General features: G+C 43.7%; 1 protein-coding gene across 3 annotated transcripts in view; it reads left to right on the forward strand.

Moving 5' to 3' along the window:
- Positions 1–1315: 1315 nt before the first annotated feature.
- DUS1L (dihydrouridine synthase 1 like) overlaps positions 1316–17895 on the forward strand; it is a 28878-nt gene continuing 12298 nt past the window's right edge. The window contains exons 1-11 of one of the 3 annotated variants that reach the window (XM_024203172.1): positions 1316–1408; positions 3341–3587; positions 7012–7120; positions 8281–8331; positions 9416–9528; positions 10327–10409; positions 10679–10782; positions 15346–15490; positions 16355–16451; positions 16812–16900; positions 17710–17876. In XM_024203172.1, the coding sequence (XP_024058940.1) occupies positions 3351–3587; positions 7012–7120; positions 8281–8331; positions 9416–9528; positions 10327–10409; positions 10679–10782; positions 15346–15490; positions 16355–16451; positions 16812–16900; positions 17710–17876 (1195 nt within the window). In that variant the 5' untranslated portion in view covers positions 1316–1408; positions 3341–3350. Of the gene's footprint in view, positions 1409–1450; positions 1582–3340; positions 3588–7011; positions 7121–8280; positions 8332–9415; positions 9529–10326; positions 10410–10678; positions 10783–15345; positions 15491–16354; positions 16452–16811; positions 16901–17709; positions 17877–17895 lie in introns of those variants that run through there. The other 2 variants (XM_029912217.1, XM_024203171.2) reach the window with 2 other exon arrangements.

A 17895-nucleotide genomic window follows, 5' to 3' on the forward strand; every position in this document is an offset into this window, starting at 1 on the left:
TTAACAGCCAGGAAACCATCCTCCTCTACAAGAGTTCAGTGTGGAGCCGGGTCCCATACATGCTCTGAAGGTAAGTACACCAGTTGGGACAAACCTCATAGAAACACTACACGTGCAGTGCTGCAGTCAAATATTATATGTGCTTAGGGACTTCTCAACAATGACTGCAGAGCACAATTAGGGCCCTATCTCCTAATCAACAAGAAAAAGAATATTCAGCTTCTGATGCTGGAGAGTGAAAACAAAACCAATACACACATCAAAAAGAAAGCAATAATCAGCTGATCCTCTATAATACCACTTTTCCCCAAAAGGGCACGATGACAGGTACGACTGCCTGGGACTTGATGTCCCGGTTGTGTGAAGCTCTGCCAAGACCCTCTGTTAGACTCTTTGATAGGAAGATGAGTTGTCAATCTCAGCAACAGTGTTTGGTCATGGCAGTCAGAGGGCAAGTGCCAGCAGCCCTGGTGCTAGGCATAAGCAGACTAAGCAATTGCTTAGGTCCCCGAGCAGCTCAAGCGGGCCCTATTTGCTTTTTCAGTGGGGGAGAGGGGGATGACAAAATATTCCTGCTTAGGGCTCCTAATGGACTAGCACTGCCGCTGAATGCTAGGTCCCGTAGCATGCAACTCAAGGAACACGATCCTATGCCTCCATCAGTGTGAGATTATGGGACAAAACACATCCTGTAGGCACCAAATTCAGAATGTCCCTTCAAATAAGGAGTAGGGCAGTGTTCACCATTCCCCACTCCATATGTGTGAAGGGGAGACTCCCCTTCGCCACCCATACCCTCCTAGGGGTGCGTGACAGAACCCCTCTAGCTAGCTACTGATCTGGCCCTCATCCCACACTATCCGCCCCGCAGTAGCATTGGTGGAGGTGAGCCTCGCTCGCCCTGGTGAGGCAGGAAGGCAGCGGCCCCATTTCAGAGGGGGACTGAAGTACAGGGTAGACCTGTCTAAAGTCACACAGGGATGGGTGTTGCAAAGCCAAGCCCTGCAGCCGGTCTCCCCATCCCATCCCAGATACATAACCACCACCCCACCACCCCAGGGCGTGTGAGGCAAGGACCGGCTTCCCGCCGCCCACCGCCTGCGTGAGGCAGACAGACGCTCCCCCACTCATGGGGTGCCTGGGAGGAGGAACCCGCATCCCCTCTCCTCGGTAGGCGGGGCAGGGCCCCCCCTTCTCTTCTCGCGGGGCCCCATTTCAAGGCTCCCCTGGCGGCCCCTTCGGGCAGCGCCGCGGTTTCGGGGGGGCCTGTGCGTTGTAGCACCGGGGAGCCGGTCGGAGCGGGATGGCGGAGGCACCGTCCGGCCGCCTCAGCGCCCAGCCAGGGGCCGAGCCTCCCCCTCCCGGCCCGCAGGCGGCGGCTCCAGCCTCCGAGCGGCTCGGGGAGCAGGTACCGTGGGGGCGGGATAGGCGCCTGCGACCGGCCTGAAGCCCTGTGCGGGCCCGGCAGGCACCGCCCATCCCCTGTGCGCGGCCCCGCTGGCTTCCCGGCCGGGGCGGCGCGGCCGGATGTGCTGAGCCCGCCTCGGCACTGACAGGCGCGTCCGGCTGGGCGGGGAGCAGGTAGGCCCGCCCCATGCCCGGGGAGCGGGGGATGACCGGGGGGCCGGGCTGCTACGGGATAGCGAAGGAGCGGGGGTGAAGACGGGAATTCACGGTCCGGGAGCTGCTGGGGGGCCTGGGGCTCAGTCCCGGACCTGTGCCAGGCGGCTGTGTGGGCATTGCTCCCACGCCCCCTGGCAGCACAGCCGAGCTGCCCTACCACGGTGTAGGTACCGCGGTTCTCCTAGGAAGCCCTAAATGGCGTAAGAGCTGCCTACTCGAGAGACTCTCTCACTGCTGCTGCCACTGGGGTCGGTGGAGGCGCTCCGGCTGGCGCTCAAGGCAGGACATTGTCCATGAGCGATCCCAGATTTTCTGATTCACGTCCCCCCACCCCTTGGTCCGAAATCACCTGAATCTGTTGGCCTTCATGGGCACCGCTGCACAACCCATCATTTTTGGAGGGTTTTGGGGAGGGAAGACTGAAGGGCAGATGTTGAGGATAAGGATCTTGACTTAAAGGTGTATTTTTTCCTGGTTTTAAGAGAGCCTGCTGTTTTATTTATTTAATGGATCTGAAAGGTGCTTAGTGCTTTTTATGTTTATGCAAATAAAATAGTAAAACACTAACTACTATCAACGATTTAGTCCTTTGAATGTGGGTTCTGCCAGAGGATTCCAAACCATTTCTGATATGTTCTTTGCTGTTGTGACAGTCTGTTTTCTACCTCACAAGAAAATCAAATATGAAAAATAATAACCTCAAATCCCTCCTTCTGTTGATTTTAATGTTGCTGAGTTGAAGCTCCCTCTACTTTAAAAGGTTTCTTTAATAGAAATTAAAGCTTCAAAGAAGTGTCTAACCCACACCAAATTTAAAGGATCAAAGCAGTTCTTTCTTTAGCTCTCATTTTTCTTTAACCATGGCTCACCTGATCCTGCGTTACAGTTTTATTCCTAAGAGACAATTAACTCACCTACCACATCTCTCACTCTGGGATCCACACAGTTACAACATCACTGCAAACAAGTTTTATTCCTGTGATTTCATCCTCACTCTCATATGCAGTCACGGGACTTTTCAGAACTTTCTTATTCTAAGCTCCTGGCTGGAGTCTTCTCCTGCCAGTAACATTTGGCCATAGGGCAGGATAGTCATAGACTTTTCACCTCAAATTCACTTACTCCTACGTGCCTCTGCAGTTTGACTTTTTAAAGCTGCTGCCACCACCACAGCATTTCTTATCTACCTGAAAGGCAAGGCAGAAGTCTTTATATGGGTAATGCACTTTTAGGTAGAATACCACCAAGCTGAAGTACAGTGAAATCCAGGTAGATTTACCAAGTGCCAGAGATCTGGCTTGATTTAAGTAGTTCAGGAATTTGCTGCCTCCTAGAACCTGAGTAGAGCTCTTTAGAGCTTTCTCTCATGACGAATAGTCTGAAATATGAAGTGGGCAGGTGGTGAGGGTTTTGTGTTTTTTGTTTTGGGGGGGGGGGGGGGGGGAGGGGAGAAGAGAGAATCTTGTGGGTGCTGTTTGTACAGTAGCTATCACAACCAGGACTGAACAAGCCCTCTGTGCACTTCGTGGTGGGCACCTTAGAAATATTATAGAAAAGTACAGCAGGGGACAGGCTTCTCTTTGCACACTTCACCTGACACTAGAAATATTTGTTACTGTTTATTTAGGAAAAGATTGTCAGATTCTTGTGTCTCTGCTCATGATTAATTGCACTTTGAAAAAAATAATTATTTCTGTATTTCCCTCTTTCCTTTTAGTCTGGGTAAGATGCCAAAGCTCCAGGGGTTTGAGTTCTGGAGAGAGACATTGAGAGGTGCTCACTATGTAGTTGCTCCTATGGTGGATCAGAGCGAACTAGCTTGGAGACTATTGAGCCGTCACCATGGAGCCCAGTTGTGTTACACACCCATGCTGCATGCTCAGGTCTTTGTCAGAGATGCCAATTACCGCAAAGAGAATTTATACTGTGATGTGTGCCCTGAGGATCGGCCACTGATTGTGCAGGTAAAGTCATTAAAAGGAATTTTAATTTTACAGTTTAAGCTCTGTAGAGCTAGTACCTGTCTTAGTGTATGTTCTTATGGCATATTTTGGGAGTTACCATAATATAAATAACTTGGAGAGTATGTTGCTCCAGAATACTTATTTATAGCCCTTTACTTGAATTGCTGTACAAACATTAACTCATGCCATATACCTGAAATTATTACTGAGCTTATCTGTAAGAAGAATTCTCACCCTTAGAGTCTTGCCTATTCCATGAAGAGATAGTAATGGAGGACACCCCAAGAAAGAACTTTCAGGGTATAAACAGAGCAGTGTATTCTTGAGAGACTATGTAAACAAGTAAGAGCAGGGAAAAGGTATACAGAACCTTCTGAAATGAGGGAATCTGGGATTTGTTTGATGACTGTCAGCTTAGGTCTTATTTAAAGTTTCCTTATTAACTTGAGAATTAAAATTGGATGTTTAAAATTTAACTTTCCCTTGTAGCAGCAGTGATACACCTTCCCCATTAAGGTATGCTGAGTTTCCTCCTTGGCTGGACAGGTAATTTGGTGTCCCGAGGTCTAGCCCAGTAGTTCCTAATTTTGATTCATCCTTATTTAAAAAAAAACCTCATGTATGAAATACCACCTTTTTGTGTACATCTGGTTTGGGCTTTCCTATAGTAAAAAACTCAAGGAATCCTAAAATATTAGATTACAACATCCTTTGAAAGCATCTCAGGTTTTTAAGATAGTGAATCAAAAGTCAGCAGCAATTATTTGCCTTTGTTACGCAAATTACAAGAAACAAGTGTCATAAGTGACATCTTAATATATTTTGGTCTGTTGCTGAACTAAGTCAATGGCTTGAATTTGACTTACCTAACTTGAAGTTGAAGTTCCTCCTAATCCTTATTTGGAGAATTGTTGAACATGAGCCAAAGTTCACTTTGCTTGCCTTTTTACAAAATTTAAATAAAGAAAAATACAAAGTATTGAGTAGCACTGAATACTAAAAAAGTACTATGATGAGACGGGTGTGCTTGCTTCACACAACACAGTTGCTTTATGTCAGATGAAATATTGGTTTGCTTCAGTCATAGGTCCAGTTCTGCCCTGAGGTTCATCCTGTACTAGCTATTAATGGCAATCAGGGCAGAAAAGCCAGTCTCACAGAGATATGTAGTGCTGAAAGGTATCAGAAGTTTCAAAGTTCATTCCTATAGAAGGATAAACGCCTCTCTACTGCTCAACCAAAAGCTGCCTGACCACACTGTTAAATTTGAGAGAGTCCAGCATCATGTGACCATTCAATCAACTCTTCCTTTATTGACACACTATCTGGCATTATGTCTTCTATTGAAAATAGGTTCTCAGGCCTTACCTGGGCACTAGGCAACTTCAGTTCCAACTTACCCTTGTTACAAGGCTTCAGGTTCCCAGTTCCCTCCAATCCAGGGAGCTCTACTAGTCCCCTTAAAGCTTCTGGCCTCTCTGGAGAGTCTCTGCCCTGGTCCCTGCACTCAACTCCTTCCCCTTTGGCAAAGGGATCCTACAGCCCTCCTTGATGGGACTGTGTTGCAATTCAAGCAGGCTTCCCCAGCCCACCAATGTCCAGGTTCCAGCCCTGCTCCACAGGGTGTCCCTTGGTCCTTGAACTCACATTTCATTCCCTTGGTTCAGGTCCCCCACCCTTCTTCTTGGGGTTGTGATTCATATGGGCTTCCCCAGCCCACCAATATCCTTTCTGGGTCCCATCCCAGGGATCCTCTCTTTCTGGGCTATCTGCCCACTCTCTCCTCCTGCAAGTTATCCAACAGCTGGGTTTTATCATGTTAAGGAGGTACCTGATTAACACCTGGCCTCCTTCCCCACCTAGTCTGGTGCACCCTTGAATAGCTGTTTCCTTAAAGGGCTCGTATGATGAACAGGGGTTGACTGACTCCAGATCCTACTACTCTTTAAAGGGCACAGACTGCCTTGTTACAGAATAACATCTCCAAAAAGGTCACATATCAGTTTGTAAACCTCTGCTCTGGTGTTTTGCGTTTGTCTAGCTAAGTGATCAGTTTTCTCCTTTTTAGGGTATAAAAGTTTTCTACATAGCCTCTTGTTGGGTCATAGCCAGTCACCTAGGCTCCATAATTATCACACCTTACTCCAGCTCATAGCTTCCTTCAGCCCCTTCCCCGGGCTCAGCAGTCCTTCCCCCCCTACCTCTACAGTAGAGGGATTTCTGACCCACCTCAGTAGGTGACACCACAGGGTGTAGCAAGCCCAATTCCCGAGGCCGTACTGTCAAGACCTTAATAAGTGAAGCAGCCAAGTGCTTTGATCTCTATGATCACTTTGTCCCCAAAACTATTTCCTACTGAGCTAACTTGCCTGGGAGCTGTAGCTAGTCTTCCTCAACCCTTATTACTCCAGTACCTTCCATCATACTGCTTCTTTTGTCAGCTCACCCTCCTACTGACTGCAGGCTGTCTTTATATCTCCCAGCAGACCTGGTTCTCAGTTGCCTGCCCTGGGAGGTAAATCAGGCACAGGTGAGACTGAACCCAAACTACCATACAGAGCCATTTTACCCTTAACAGCCCCTGTTATGCTGTTTGTTTGGTTTTTATATTTTATTCATTTTGGACAATGAACCTTACTAGTCTGTTTTCAGTTTTAATCATCAAACCATTTTTGTCATTAGCATTGGGCTTTGTAAAACCTGTTTAAAATGACTAAATTTGGAGTCTAAACTATCTGACCGAGTCCCCATTAACAAAACAACACAACATGAAAACACACTTGCTCTTGATGAATTGATATTTCGTAGATGTTAAATACTAATTCAGTCTGAGACTGTGAACAATTGACCAGTAGCATATTGTATCTGTGCTCCACATTCTGCACTGGTTAACAATCCACCTGTGGAAAGTAATGTTGATGATTGGTATCTACAAAATCCTGATTGGCTCAGGACCCAGTTATCTCAGAGACATCCTTTTTTCCTCTCTTCTGCTAACCACCTATGTATATCCAGAATGCTTCAATTGTTTATTTCAGGTAGCTATGGATAGTGAATCCTCTCCTTTGGAATCCATTCTCACCTGGCCTTGGCACATATAAAATGTGTTATAAAATGCATCACTTTGTCCAGGGTTTCTTTTGACTTTGGCTCTGGAATGCTAAGCTTTCTGAGTTTTGGTGGGTTTTTGGGGGGAGCTTTTTTGGAGGTGGGGGGAGTTATTTAAAGTTGTGGCGCTGCAGCAGTTGCATGTCAAGGATTATATATTCCTTTAATTTGAGAATCAGTCTCTGCCTCTAATCTAAGATCCATAAATTGTATCCATACACTATAGCAATGGGGTCCTTTATAAGTGGTAGTAATATTTTGTCAGTACTTGAAATTGAGCCTTGCCTAACTTGTTACTTATGTACATCTTTCTCAGTTCTGTGCCAATGACCCTGAAGTGTTTGTCCAGGCTGCACTGTTGGCTCAGGATTATTGTGATGCCATAGACCTGAATTTGGGTTGCCCTCAGATGATTGCAAAGAGAGGTATGTGCAAATCTGAGCTCTGAATGAACAAAGCAATGACATGTTGCACGTCTAAACTTACCCTATGGCAGTGCAACATCCTGTGGACCAAATCCTGCCTTGATGTGCCTGGCAATTCTGTTGAAATCAGCAGAGTTACACCCATTTTAACCAGGACTGGGTTTGGTACCTTGTAAGTAACTGAAGCTAAAACTAGTTGCTTGAAGTGTAGTTCTACAAAGTACTGCTAGCCAGCTTTTGTGTGCAGAATATCCATCCGAAAAGTGTCATTTGATGTGTTTAAAAGGGTTTAATAAAACCTTCCACCATCAGAAACTAGAAAATTTTGATTTTAATTATTCAGTCAAACTTCTTAAGACTTGCTTTAAAATAATCTCTTGCAGGCCAACATTTGGGGTCTCCTGTGTCCCCAGTGCACATACAGAGCTTATTCACATTAACTTCTAAGAAAATGAAAGAGTTGCAGGAGGGTTAAGGAGATTGCAGGGATATCTGTGGGGAAAAAGAAACAGATATCAGGAATTCTGGGCTAGGTCAGGGCATTTTAGCTGAGAAGAAAAGGGAGGAACCAAAAGTTTGCTAATCATCTGTTCCTCAGTTCAATTTTCTGAGCACAAGTTGTTTCTTAAGGGTTAAAAAATAATATGGAGATCTACTTATCTCATAGAGCTGGAAGGTCATCAAGTCCAGCCCCCTGCCTTTACTAGGCAGGACCAAGTACTGATTTTTGCCCTAGATCCCTAAGTGGTCCCCTCAAGGATTGAGCTCACAACCCTGGGTTTAGCAGGCCAATTCTCAAACCACTGAGCTATCCCTCTCCCATATATTGGCATCCACAGACAATAGACCCTTCAGTTCTGCCAACCTTAAACCCAGAGTGAATTTTTACATACCAGTTCTAAAACCCTGAAAATAGGCCTTTGAACTGTCAATACATTGGTCAGCCTTAAGGAGAACTAGAGAGAGCAGGGTGTGGGGTTTCATTGTTTAATCTGTGAATCTGGGGTATCATGGGAAGCAGAATGATCTAGCACTTCCAATTTGGGCAGAAGAGTGGAAGTGTGTGTGTGTGTGTGTGTGTGTGTGTGTGTGAAACAGAACCCTTTAGGATCATAATTTTGTCTGTCTGTGCCAGCCCATAATGTGCTATTTTGTTACAGGTCATTATGGAGCATTCTTGCAAGAGGAATGGGCTCTTCTCCAGAAAATGAGTAAGTCCCCAAAAGGGACCTCATTAACCGAGGTCTCACTTTGGGAGAGAGTGGGGTGGGGACATAATATAGGGGAAATTTAGTGGGTATTTTATTTTATTTTTTATTCTGGTAGCCCACACTGGGGCTGACCACACACACAAAAAAGACCCAGACTGTATTGGCTATCTTGAACAGGCCCTCTACTTAGCCATGATTAGTAGGGTGATAATTTCTCACAAGCATCATGGTAGAGGTGAGTCTTGAGAAGGGGATGGTGACTTTATAGGGCAGTTCAGAGGGGCATTCCATGCATGAGGGATAGCATGGAAAGAAACAGAGACATTTTTGGGAGAGGTAGACAAATGGAGATCAAGGCTGGCATTGTTGGTAGAGCAGAAGGAACAAGGGTTGACTTGATAAGAATAAAGAGTGAATAAGTAAGAAAAATGAGCTGTTAAGGGCCTCGAAAATAAGGAGAATGAGGACTTAATATAGTGGAAAGGAAGGAGGAGGCGCAGTAAATTAATTTTCAGCATTTGATGCCTTTCCTATTGCAGTTCAGGTTTTGACTTCACTCTTTGCTGCCACTCCCCTAGTCTGTGTAGACATACAGATAGTGCAGTATAAATAAGGCTATGATTTAGTCACAGGTATTTTTAGTAAAAGTCATGGACAGGTCATGGGCAACAAACAAAAAGTCACGGCTTGTGACCTGTCCATGACTTGCACTATATAAATGCCTGGGCATCTCCTGCGGCTGCTGCTCCGGGGTGCAGGGCAGCCCGGGGCCCCGCCGCTGCTGCTCCCAGACCACTACTTGGGGCCACCCGAGCAGCAGCCAGAGCAGCTGGCCCTGGGGCTATCTCAGCTGCTCAGGTGGCCCTGAGGTCAACCGCACCAGTTGCTGCAGAAGTCCCAGAGGTCCCAGAAAGTCATGGAATCCGTGACCTCCGTGAAAGACTCACAGCCTTAAGTATAAACAATACAGTTGTCGCAGGAGTACTGGCTCGTTAGGCCATTCTGTAGCACAGATCTTGGGGAGAATAGACTCTCTTCAAAGCATTGTGCAATCCACTTACCTGTCTTTTCAATCCTTCCCCAGTTTTGCTTGCTCATGAGAAGCTCTCTGTTCCCATCACATGCAAAATCCGTGTTTTCCCAGAAATTGACAAGACAGTGAAGTATGCACAGTTGCTGGAGAAGGCTGGCTGCCAGGTAAGGAGGCAGCTGCTTTCAATACTATTGCATTAGACATAAATATCTTTATAAAGCACCTTCATCCAAAGATCTCTGTGTTTTGTGGAAAGTGATAGGTTATATTAATTTGCAGATGGAGAAAATGACATAGAGAGTTGTGACTTATTCATTGTCATACACAGCAGAGTCAATAGCAGAGTCAGCAATAGAACCTGAGTCTCCTAAGTTGGAGTGCCCTTCTCTAACCGTTGCACCATGCTGCCTCCTTCACTGGGAGTGAGAATTCTAGTCTAAGCACAACGCTGTAGGAGGCAACATGAAAGTGTGAAATCAATGTGTCTGTGAAGGGACACCTTGTAGCAGACACAGCCAGTAACAAATGAGAAATAGGAGGATTTCCTGGGATTTAACTCCAGTTAAATTGTACAAATTGGGAGGGACCATCAAAAACGAGATAATATAACAGATGGTGGCCTGGCCTTATGCCCAAAAGCAGCAGGTTTAGCCATGTTTGTTATTTGTTCCAAAGTGAATACCAAATCAGTAAGAGAGCTGAGGATACAGGAATGCTATAGAATCTCCCAGGAAATGTCTGTGCCTTGTTAAGGAGTGGAGAGTTCAGAGATGCCCACGTCCTTGCCACAGTATGTGAGCTGGTGGCATTTCTGGGTCCAGAGTCCGCACAGTGGTCGAGGTAACATTGGGAGTTCTGTGGCATCCCCGTACATGAGCAGAGGGGGAAATTTCCTGGTGTAGCTTTTTTTTGTTTCTAATGATCCATGTACATTGAAAATTAAATGAAACTTTGCATCCTAGCTACTGACAGTCCATGGCCGCACTAAGGAACAGAAGGGACCTCTTGCTGGTGTGGCATCCTGGGAGCATATTAAGGCTGTGAGGTAAGTGCACCTGTACAGATATCAACATGTGAGTGCATCGGTGTGCATAGTCCCCTTAACCCCATACCCAAGGGTTAGACAAGCTTCTGGCTAAACACATTCAGTTTCAGTGTAAGGTTTGGATCCAGAACGTGATGCAGGGGCATCAAAGGGGAAACAGGGATTTGTGATAGCATTAGAAGTTTCTAATTCATTCAACACATTGTGAGCAGGTTGGTTTCTGTTTTCTGATTCTTTGTTTTGTGTGATTGTTCTCTTCACTTGTGTAGGAAGGCTGTGAGCATCCCTGTGTTTGCAAATGGAAACATCCAGTACCTCAGTGATGTGGAAGAGTGTATGCAGAAGACAGGAGTGCATGGTGTGATGAGTGCAGGTAAGGAGAATGAACTTTCTTCTATAATAACTTTGTTTCTGAATTCCCTTGATGGATCCATGTTAGCCTAATCTATTAGAAACTAAAGCCAGACTCAAGTGTGGTTGGTTGAATGGCCTTGATTTAAAGAGGACTGCTCTTCATCTGCATCTCCCTCATACTGGCATCTCTTATTAAAACCAGGAATCGCTGTAGAATAACAGTTGCAGTACTGGACTTCAAATAGTATTGAGTGGATGATTCAAACTTTATTGAATTTAATTGGTTAGCACAAGCTTTTCAGTGCTGTATTGCCCTAGAATAGTTCAGAGACATTAGGGTGAAACCCTGACCCTGCAAGAGAGTGTTCCATGGTGAATTTTTCTGTTAATGTTCTGTAATCTGTCAGAGGATGTGAAATGCAAGTATCAGTAACTGTGTCCCATCAACTGTCTGACTATTGTTTCCCATGGCAACACATGGGTAAGTATTCTGTAATGTGCATTTAACAATCTGGCTCTTTAGGGCATCTTCTCCTAAGTACAGTGCCTTTTGCTTAAATTGTTCACTGATTAATCTGGTCGGAATTTGAGGAATCAAAAATAAAGTGGTTGCCATTTATACTGATCACTTTTAGACATAAGTTATTGAATGACTCTATGACAATTTTCTATAACTAGTGACAATTATGAACAAGAAAGAAGAGAAGGGAGGCCAGAACAGATTCATATAAAAGATATTGTTCAGACACTGTTTTTAGCACTATAAGCAACACAATGTGCTGATCAAGCTGCAGTATGCACCTTCTTGATCATATGAATAAGATCTACTGCTTGTTTCATTCAAAGAGATAGGAATAGACTTGGATGAAATAAACAGAAGTCAATAGTCCATAAATGGACTGAACTTTATCTTAGTGCTGAGCTTTGGCCTTTGGAGGGAGCGATCTGTCACCGTTCCTGAGGTAACTGCACTTCTGACCCCTTCGTGGCCTCCGTGAGGGCACCACACTTAAGTGTCAGGCTTTTAGCTGCCACCTTTCTCGGGATGGTTTCCCGTGACTCTCACCCTCTTGACTGGGGAGTTAGGCTGCAGTTTCTCTGGCAATTCAGTGTGTTGACCTTCACAGATCTGCTTTTAGTTCAACACCTACAGTCCTGTTCTCACAGAGGCAATGACCAAGTTAATCAGGGACGAACCAGCCTACATAAAGCAAAGTATTATTTATTCAGAACATACAGAGAAAATAACTTGAAAATAATAATAATCTCATATGGAGGTCTTAGCTTATCAAGCAGTCATCCATCTTCCACATGGAGACCCTGATAGGAACAAAGTACTTCAGGCCCTTTCTGCAGGGTCTGGCTCCCTTTGTCACAGTTTCATGTCAGGTCTTGAGTCAAATAGGTCCTTCCCTATGTCAGGCTGGTCACTTATACAGTTTTCATTTCTTTGTTTGATCTCTTGAACCAGGTCAAACTAATATATGCAATTTCCCCAGGAGGTGAGGCTTCTGCAGGCTTGTTACTTGCCTAGGTATGTGCATTAATTATTCCCCAGTGTTTGTGGTTCCTCTGTTACATCCCCTTGGAGCCAGAATACATTTCCTAGTCCATCAACATATATATAACATTTATAAAGTTGATAATCTTTGGATCTTCCAAGTGTCCATTATATCTGTCACTCTGTCATCCAGACAAATCAGTACATAAAGGTTTTGATGTATGGTTTCCAGAGGGTTGAGGTGGGAAGTGTCAGAAGAGAAGACTTGTTCTGGGCCTTTGGTTTTTGTCTGTTGAGTGACTCTGTGGCTACTGGTTGGTGTTTGGCATTGTTGCAAACAGAAGGTCTTTAGGGTATTGTTTAAGACAGGGGCAGCATTAGGTTCCTTCACTATAATACTCATTGTCCTGCTGGCATCTTACTTCTTACCTGAATGCTTGCTTCCTCCTTTAGAAAGAGCAGCCCGTTCCAAATACTTGGCACTGTCTGTTGGATTATTTTATGACTTCCATTAAAGCAGCATGATTTAACAGAGGGTAAAATTTTCAAAAGCATCGAAATGACTTAGATGCCTAAGTCCAATTTTCAAAAGTGATTTGGGCACTTAGACCCAGAACCTCATAGGTATTTACGTACTGAACTGCCATTGAAGTCTGGGCCTTTGGAGCCTAAGTCAGTGGTACTTAGGCTTCTAAGTGCCTAACTCACTTTTGAAAATGGGACTTTGGGCTTGTCTACAGGGAAGGAAGCCCAGAATAGCTAGTACAGAATAGCTGTTCCCCAGGTGGACTCTCTGCTGCTGGACTGAACAGTGCCTTTTTGCAGTGGTTTAACCAAAACTCCAAAAAGGCATTCTTCGCACAGAATAAGAGTGGTCACGTGGGGAGCTAGTGCAAAATAGCTAGTGGTTTTAAATTCCCACCCTAGCTATTTTACACTAACATCCCCATGATTTACCATGTAGACAAGCCCAGAGGTGCTTGCGAAAATTGTACTCGAGTTTCAATCCTGGCTCTGTCATTGACTCCTTATTTGAGAATGGGCAAGTCACTTATCTTCTCTGCTTCAGTTTCCCCTTGAGTACCAGTGGGATAATGATACTTACCTCATGTTGGCTTGTAAGGATTGATTAGTTACAATGTTTTATATTTTCAAAGTGTTTTACAAACGTTAAAAGTACCATATTACTATTGGTACATCTACAACCAACAAAGGCTTTCCTCTGAGACAGCACCACTTAGATGTGTGAGGTGAAGGGTTATTTACTGATCAGGGTGGATAAAATTAATGATTTTATTTAAATTGATTTTAAAATTTAAATTAGATTTTGTTTTTTACATGTTGCTAGTTCTTACTTCCCATTTTATTGTCTTAAATTGCTAAAGTGAATGTTTTATACTTGTTTCTTTAGCTTCCTAATTATTAGTAGAATTTCAGATTTTACATTTTTTTTCTGCTAAGAAGCTCAACCCTTAAGAGTGTTCATCTATGCTGAAAAAGACCAGTCTGTGACCTTATTAACTTACTTACTCTGAGGAAAAACAAACTGAAACACAAAAAATTAAGAAACAAATAGTCCATACTATATTTGCAACAAGCACAACCTTCTGATACCTATTGAACTTCCACAAGTCAAGACAGCTGAAATGCTTTGACCACACCAAACTCCTCCTAAGTCACTTAAGTACTTCTGAAAATCGCACCCATAATTGCCGAACTATGGGTTTAGGAACTGAACTTTAGCCGCTTAGTTTGAAAATTTTGGCTAGATGTGTAAAAACGTTTTCAGTAACTTTTTGTTAATGTTTGAGTCTAAGTAACTTATTGTTAATACCGAAGCAAATTTGTTTTGAGGTGACATATATTATATCATTAAGAAAAAGGTTTTAATAAAAGTAAAATTATAACCCTTGACGCTTTAAACATTTATGCACATGCTTAACTTCAAGCATATGAGTAGTCTCATTAAAGTCAATGGGACTGGTCTTGTGAGTAATGTAATTTACCTGCTTCAGTGTTTGCAGGATCAGGTCCTTTAGGGGGTTTTTTTATTTATATATATATGGTTGGATTTTACAAAACTGCTAAGTAAGATGCTCTACTGTTAATGCCATTTGGAAAGCAGCATTTATAATTTAGTTTATTGTGGATTTTAATCTATTGTTGAAATAACAAAACATTTAGTTTGTTTTACAAAACCAGTTAAAAAACCCAACAAAAACCTAAGGCCTAGATTCACAGAAGGACTTAGGTCCCTAAATCCCAGAAGCAGGCCCCATGGGAGAGATTGAGAGCCCCACATCAGACTGTCCAATAGCCCAGTGGCTAGGGCACTCACCTCAGAGGTGGAAGGTCCTGTTCAAATCCCTTCTACCCCTGAGATAGAGGGAGGCCTGAACTGGGGGTCTCCCACATCCCAAAGGAGTACCCTAACCACTGGACTAAGTGTTGTGAGGGAAATTCTCTCTCCTCCCCCTAATCCTGTTCCTACCTCCGGCCCCTGTTATAAAAATGTCATAGGAACCTAATTGCAAGATAGACTTTGCAACAGACAATCCCAAGCATTGAGAGACTTGAAAAGCTCAATCTGTTAAGCTTATCAAAAAAAAGATTGAGTGGGGACTCAATTACATTTCTTAAGGGGAGAAATACTGAGTACTAAAAGGCTCTTTAAACTAGTGGAGAAGGCATAACAAGGACCAATGGCTCAAAACTGAAACCAGACAAATTCAGATTAAAAATAAGGCACACATTTTTAAACAGTGAGAGTGATTAACCATTGGAACGAACTATCAAGAGAAATGGTAGATTCTCCAGGTCTTGATGTCTTCATATCAAGACTGGATACCTTCATGGGAGATGCTTTAGCCAAACACAAGTTATTGGACTCAATACAGGGGTAACTGAGTGAAATGTATTGGCCTATGTTATACAAGAGGTCAGACCTGCTGATCTAATGGTCCTTCCTGGGTGGTCAGGCCAGGGCAGGACACAGGTGGTCCAGCTCATGGACACAAGACGTTGTGCCACCTGCTTTACCCTGAAATGAAATTTTTAGAATTCCTCTTTGTTATTCCCCAGAGGGTAATCTTCATAACCCAGCTCTGTTTGAGGGCCGAAATCCTGTGGTATGGGAGATGACTGAGGAGTACCTGGAGATAGTGCACCAATATCCTTGCCCACTGTCTTATGTCAGAGCTCATCTCTTCAAGCTCTGGCATCACACGTGAGTATCTCCACAGTGCTATAGTGTTTTGAGAGGTTTCAGAGTAGCAGCCGTGTTAGTCTGTATCCGCAAAAAGAACAGGAGTACCTGTGGCACCTTAGAGACTAACAAATTTATTTGAGCATAAACTTTTGTGGGCTACAGCCTCCTTCATCGGTTGCATAGAATGGAACATATAGTGAGGAGATATATATACGTACAGAGAACATGAAAAGGTGGGAGTTGCCCAACCAACTCTAAGAGGCTAATTAATTAAGATGAGCTATTGTCAGCAGGAGAAAAAAAACTTTTGTAGTGATAATCAAGATAGCCCATTTAAGACAGTTTGACAAGAAGATGTGAGGATGTTTTGAGCGTTCACCTTGCATAGAAGTACTTTGCCTTTTGGGAGAAGGTTGGCCAATCTTGCTGGTGCTAGATTAGCCTCTCTTGGCTCTGTATGGAGAGAAAGATGTTTTCTGAGGCCTTTAACCTTCACAGATATCCCTGGGAAACTGATTCATTCTTTCTCTCTCTGAAACTGGAGAAGTACCTGCTTGCCCCTTCACTCTGGGTGCCAGCAGACATAATTAGCCTCATGAAATCTCTGATTATAGATATCCAGCCACTGATATGATATTCCTAATAATGTTAAGACTTCAGTCTTCTTTTGTGTAAATGAGCATGGTAACTACAGAGTTCACATTCTGACCTAAGTGCAGAACCAAGTCAGAGAAGTTAGTATTTGAAGAATGAAACAGCTAAACTCTTGGCAATTGGCAAATGCATCAAGATAAAGCTACAAAAAGCTCATAAAGGAATTGTTCAGTCTCACAATTTAGAAATGGTAAATGAAAGTAACTGGATGTTTGGGATTTGTCTCAGGCTGCAGGTTTACCAGCAGCTTCGTGAAGAACTGGCAAAAGCGAAGACACTAGAGGGCATTGCAGATGTCAACAGAGACCTGAAGCTACGATGCCAGGTACCAACGTGGGCCTTAACTGCTGGAGTAACACTGACCCTACTTGGAGGGAACCTGCTGGTGTCACATGCACTTGATCTGTGTTCGTGCAGTCTTGGAACTTTGTAACCTACCAACATCACTGCCTGGCTAGCTAAATGTTGTACTGGCCCCTCCCATTCAAATTTCTTTCTTTAGTGTTTAGATCTGCTATGTTTTTTCCATAGCTTTATCTGAGGGTGGATTTTTTCATTTGTAACTGTCGGTGTGTGTAAATTTAATTTAATTTTTGTGTGCCTTTCCAGGAATTTAAGGTAGTAATGACATGGGTGCATCTAGGCAAATTGAATAGGTATCATTGGTTGTAACTGTATCCTGCAGGAGGAAATAGCTAATCAGAAAGAAGGAGAGAAGCCGAAGGGAGGATTGCCTTTCTTCCATTGGATCTGTCAGCCATATGTCAGGCCAGGGTAAGTTGCCTACTCTAGCACTGCCCCTAGGAGAACTTACTGGACAGGATGCATGCGTGCCACCACCTCAGAATACCCGTTTCCAGTTTTCATGCCCTGAAAGATTGTTTATAAAAAACAAAGACTGGATAGTTTTTAAAAATAACGTTTCAATGAACAAAGCAAGGTATTTGGGGGGAGGAGTAATTCACAAAAAGTTATCTTCCCCTTTTGATTCCTTCCTCAAGTTTATTATCTACCTCTAGAAAGTAAAAAATAAAATAGATCAAATAAAGCTTAGAATAGGGACCAGCATGTGAAGCAAATACTGCTACTTGACAATGTGCTGTAGTTACAGGCAGCATTAATCTGTTACCTATATCTGCCAGTGGAGTAGAGATGGGGACTGAATGCCCTTAATATCAGAGATGATTGTGTGTTTTGCATGAGATCTTTTTAAACTGCTAGCACGACCTACCTAGGGGGAAAACTTGGGTTGCAGGAGAAGACTATCTGACTGAGAATTTCAATACAAACATTTACCCTGGGAACAAAAAGCTTTTTATGGAACTGACTAATTTAGCTGCCCACCATGCACTGGATACTGCTTTCCTGCCTTTTTGCTTTAATAGCAGCCTTAGAACTCTGAGCTATTCTATAAAATCCCTAATATTTGAGCTTTTCTTCCATGCTTTTAAGGGCTGTGTCTCACCTGTGACAGCCATGATAGACAATGCATTTTGCCTAGGCTTCTGTAAAAGCACTGTTAGCAAAGGAACACCCAGTTGTCCCCCCTTCTGTTAATTTACAATGATGTTCAACCATTTCAGGCCAAAGGAGATGTGCAAGGAAAATGGAACCAGTGGGAGTGAAGGAGGCATGCGAGGGAAACGAGCCCTGGAGGATGAGGATGATGGAAACACTGATATTCTCTCAAAGAATAAACAAAAGAAAAAATTGAGAAATCCAAATAAACGCTTTGATCCGTCTTTGAAACGTAAGAGAACCTGTCCTAA

This window comes from Terrapene carolina, unplaced genomic scaffold (genome assembly GCF_002925995.2).
Source record: "Terrapene carolina triunguis isolate 2854851 unplaced genomic scaffold, T_m_triunguis-2.0 Scaffold192, whole genome shotgun sequence".
Lineage (NCBI taxonomy): Eukaryota > Metazoa > Chordata > Testudines > Emydidae > Terrapene > Terrapene triunguis.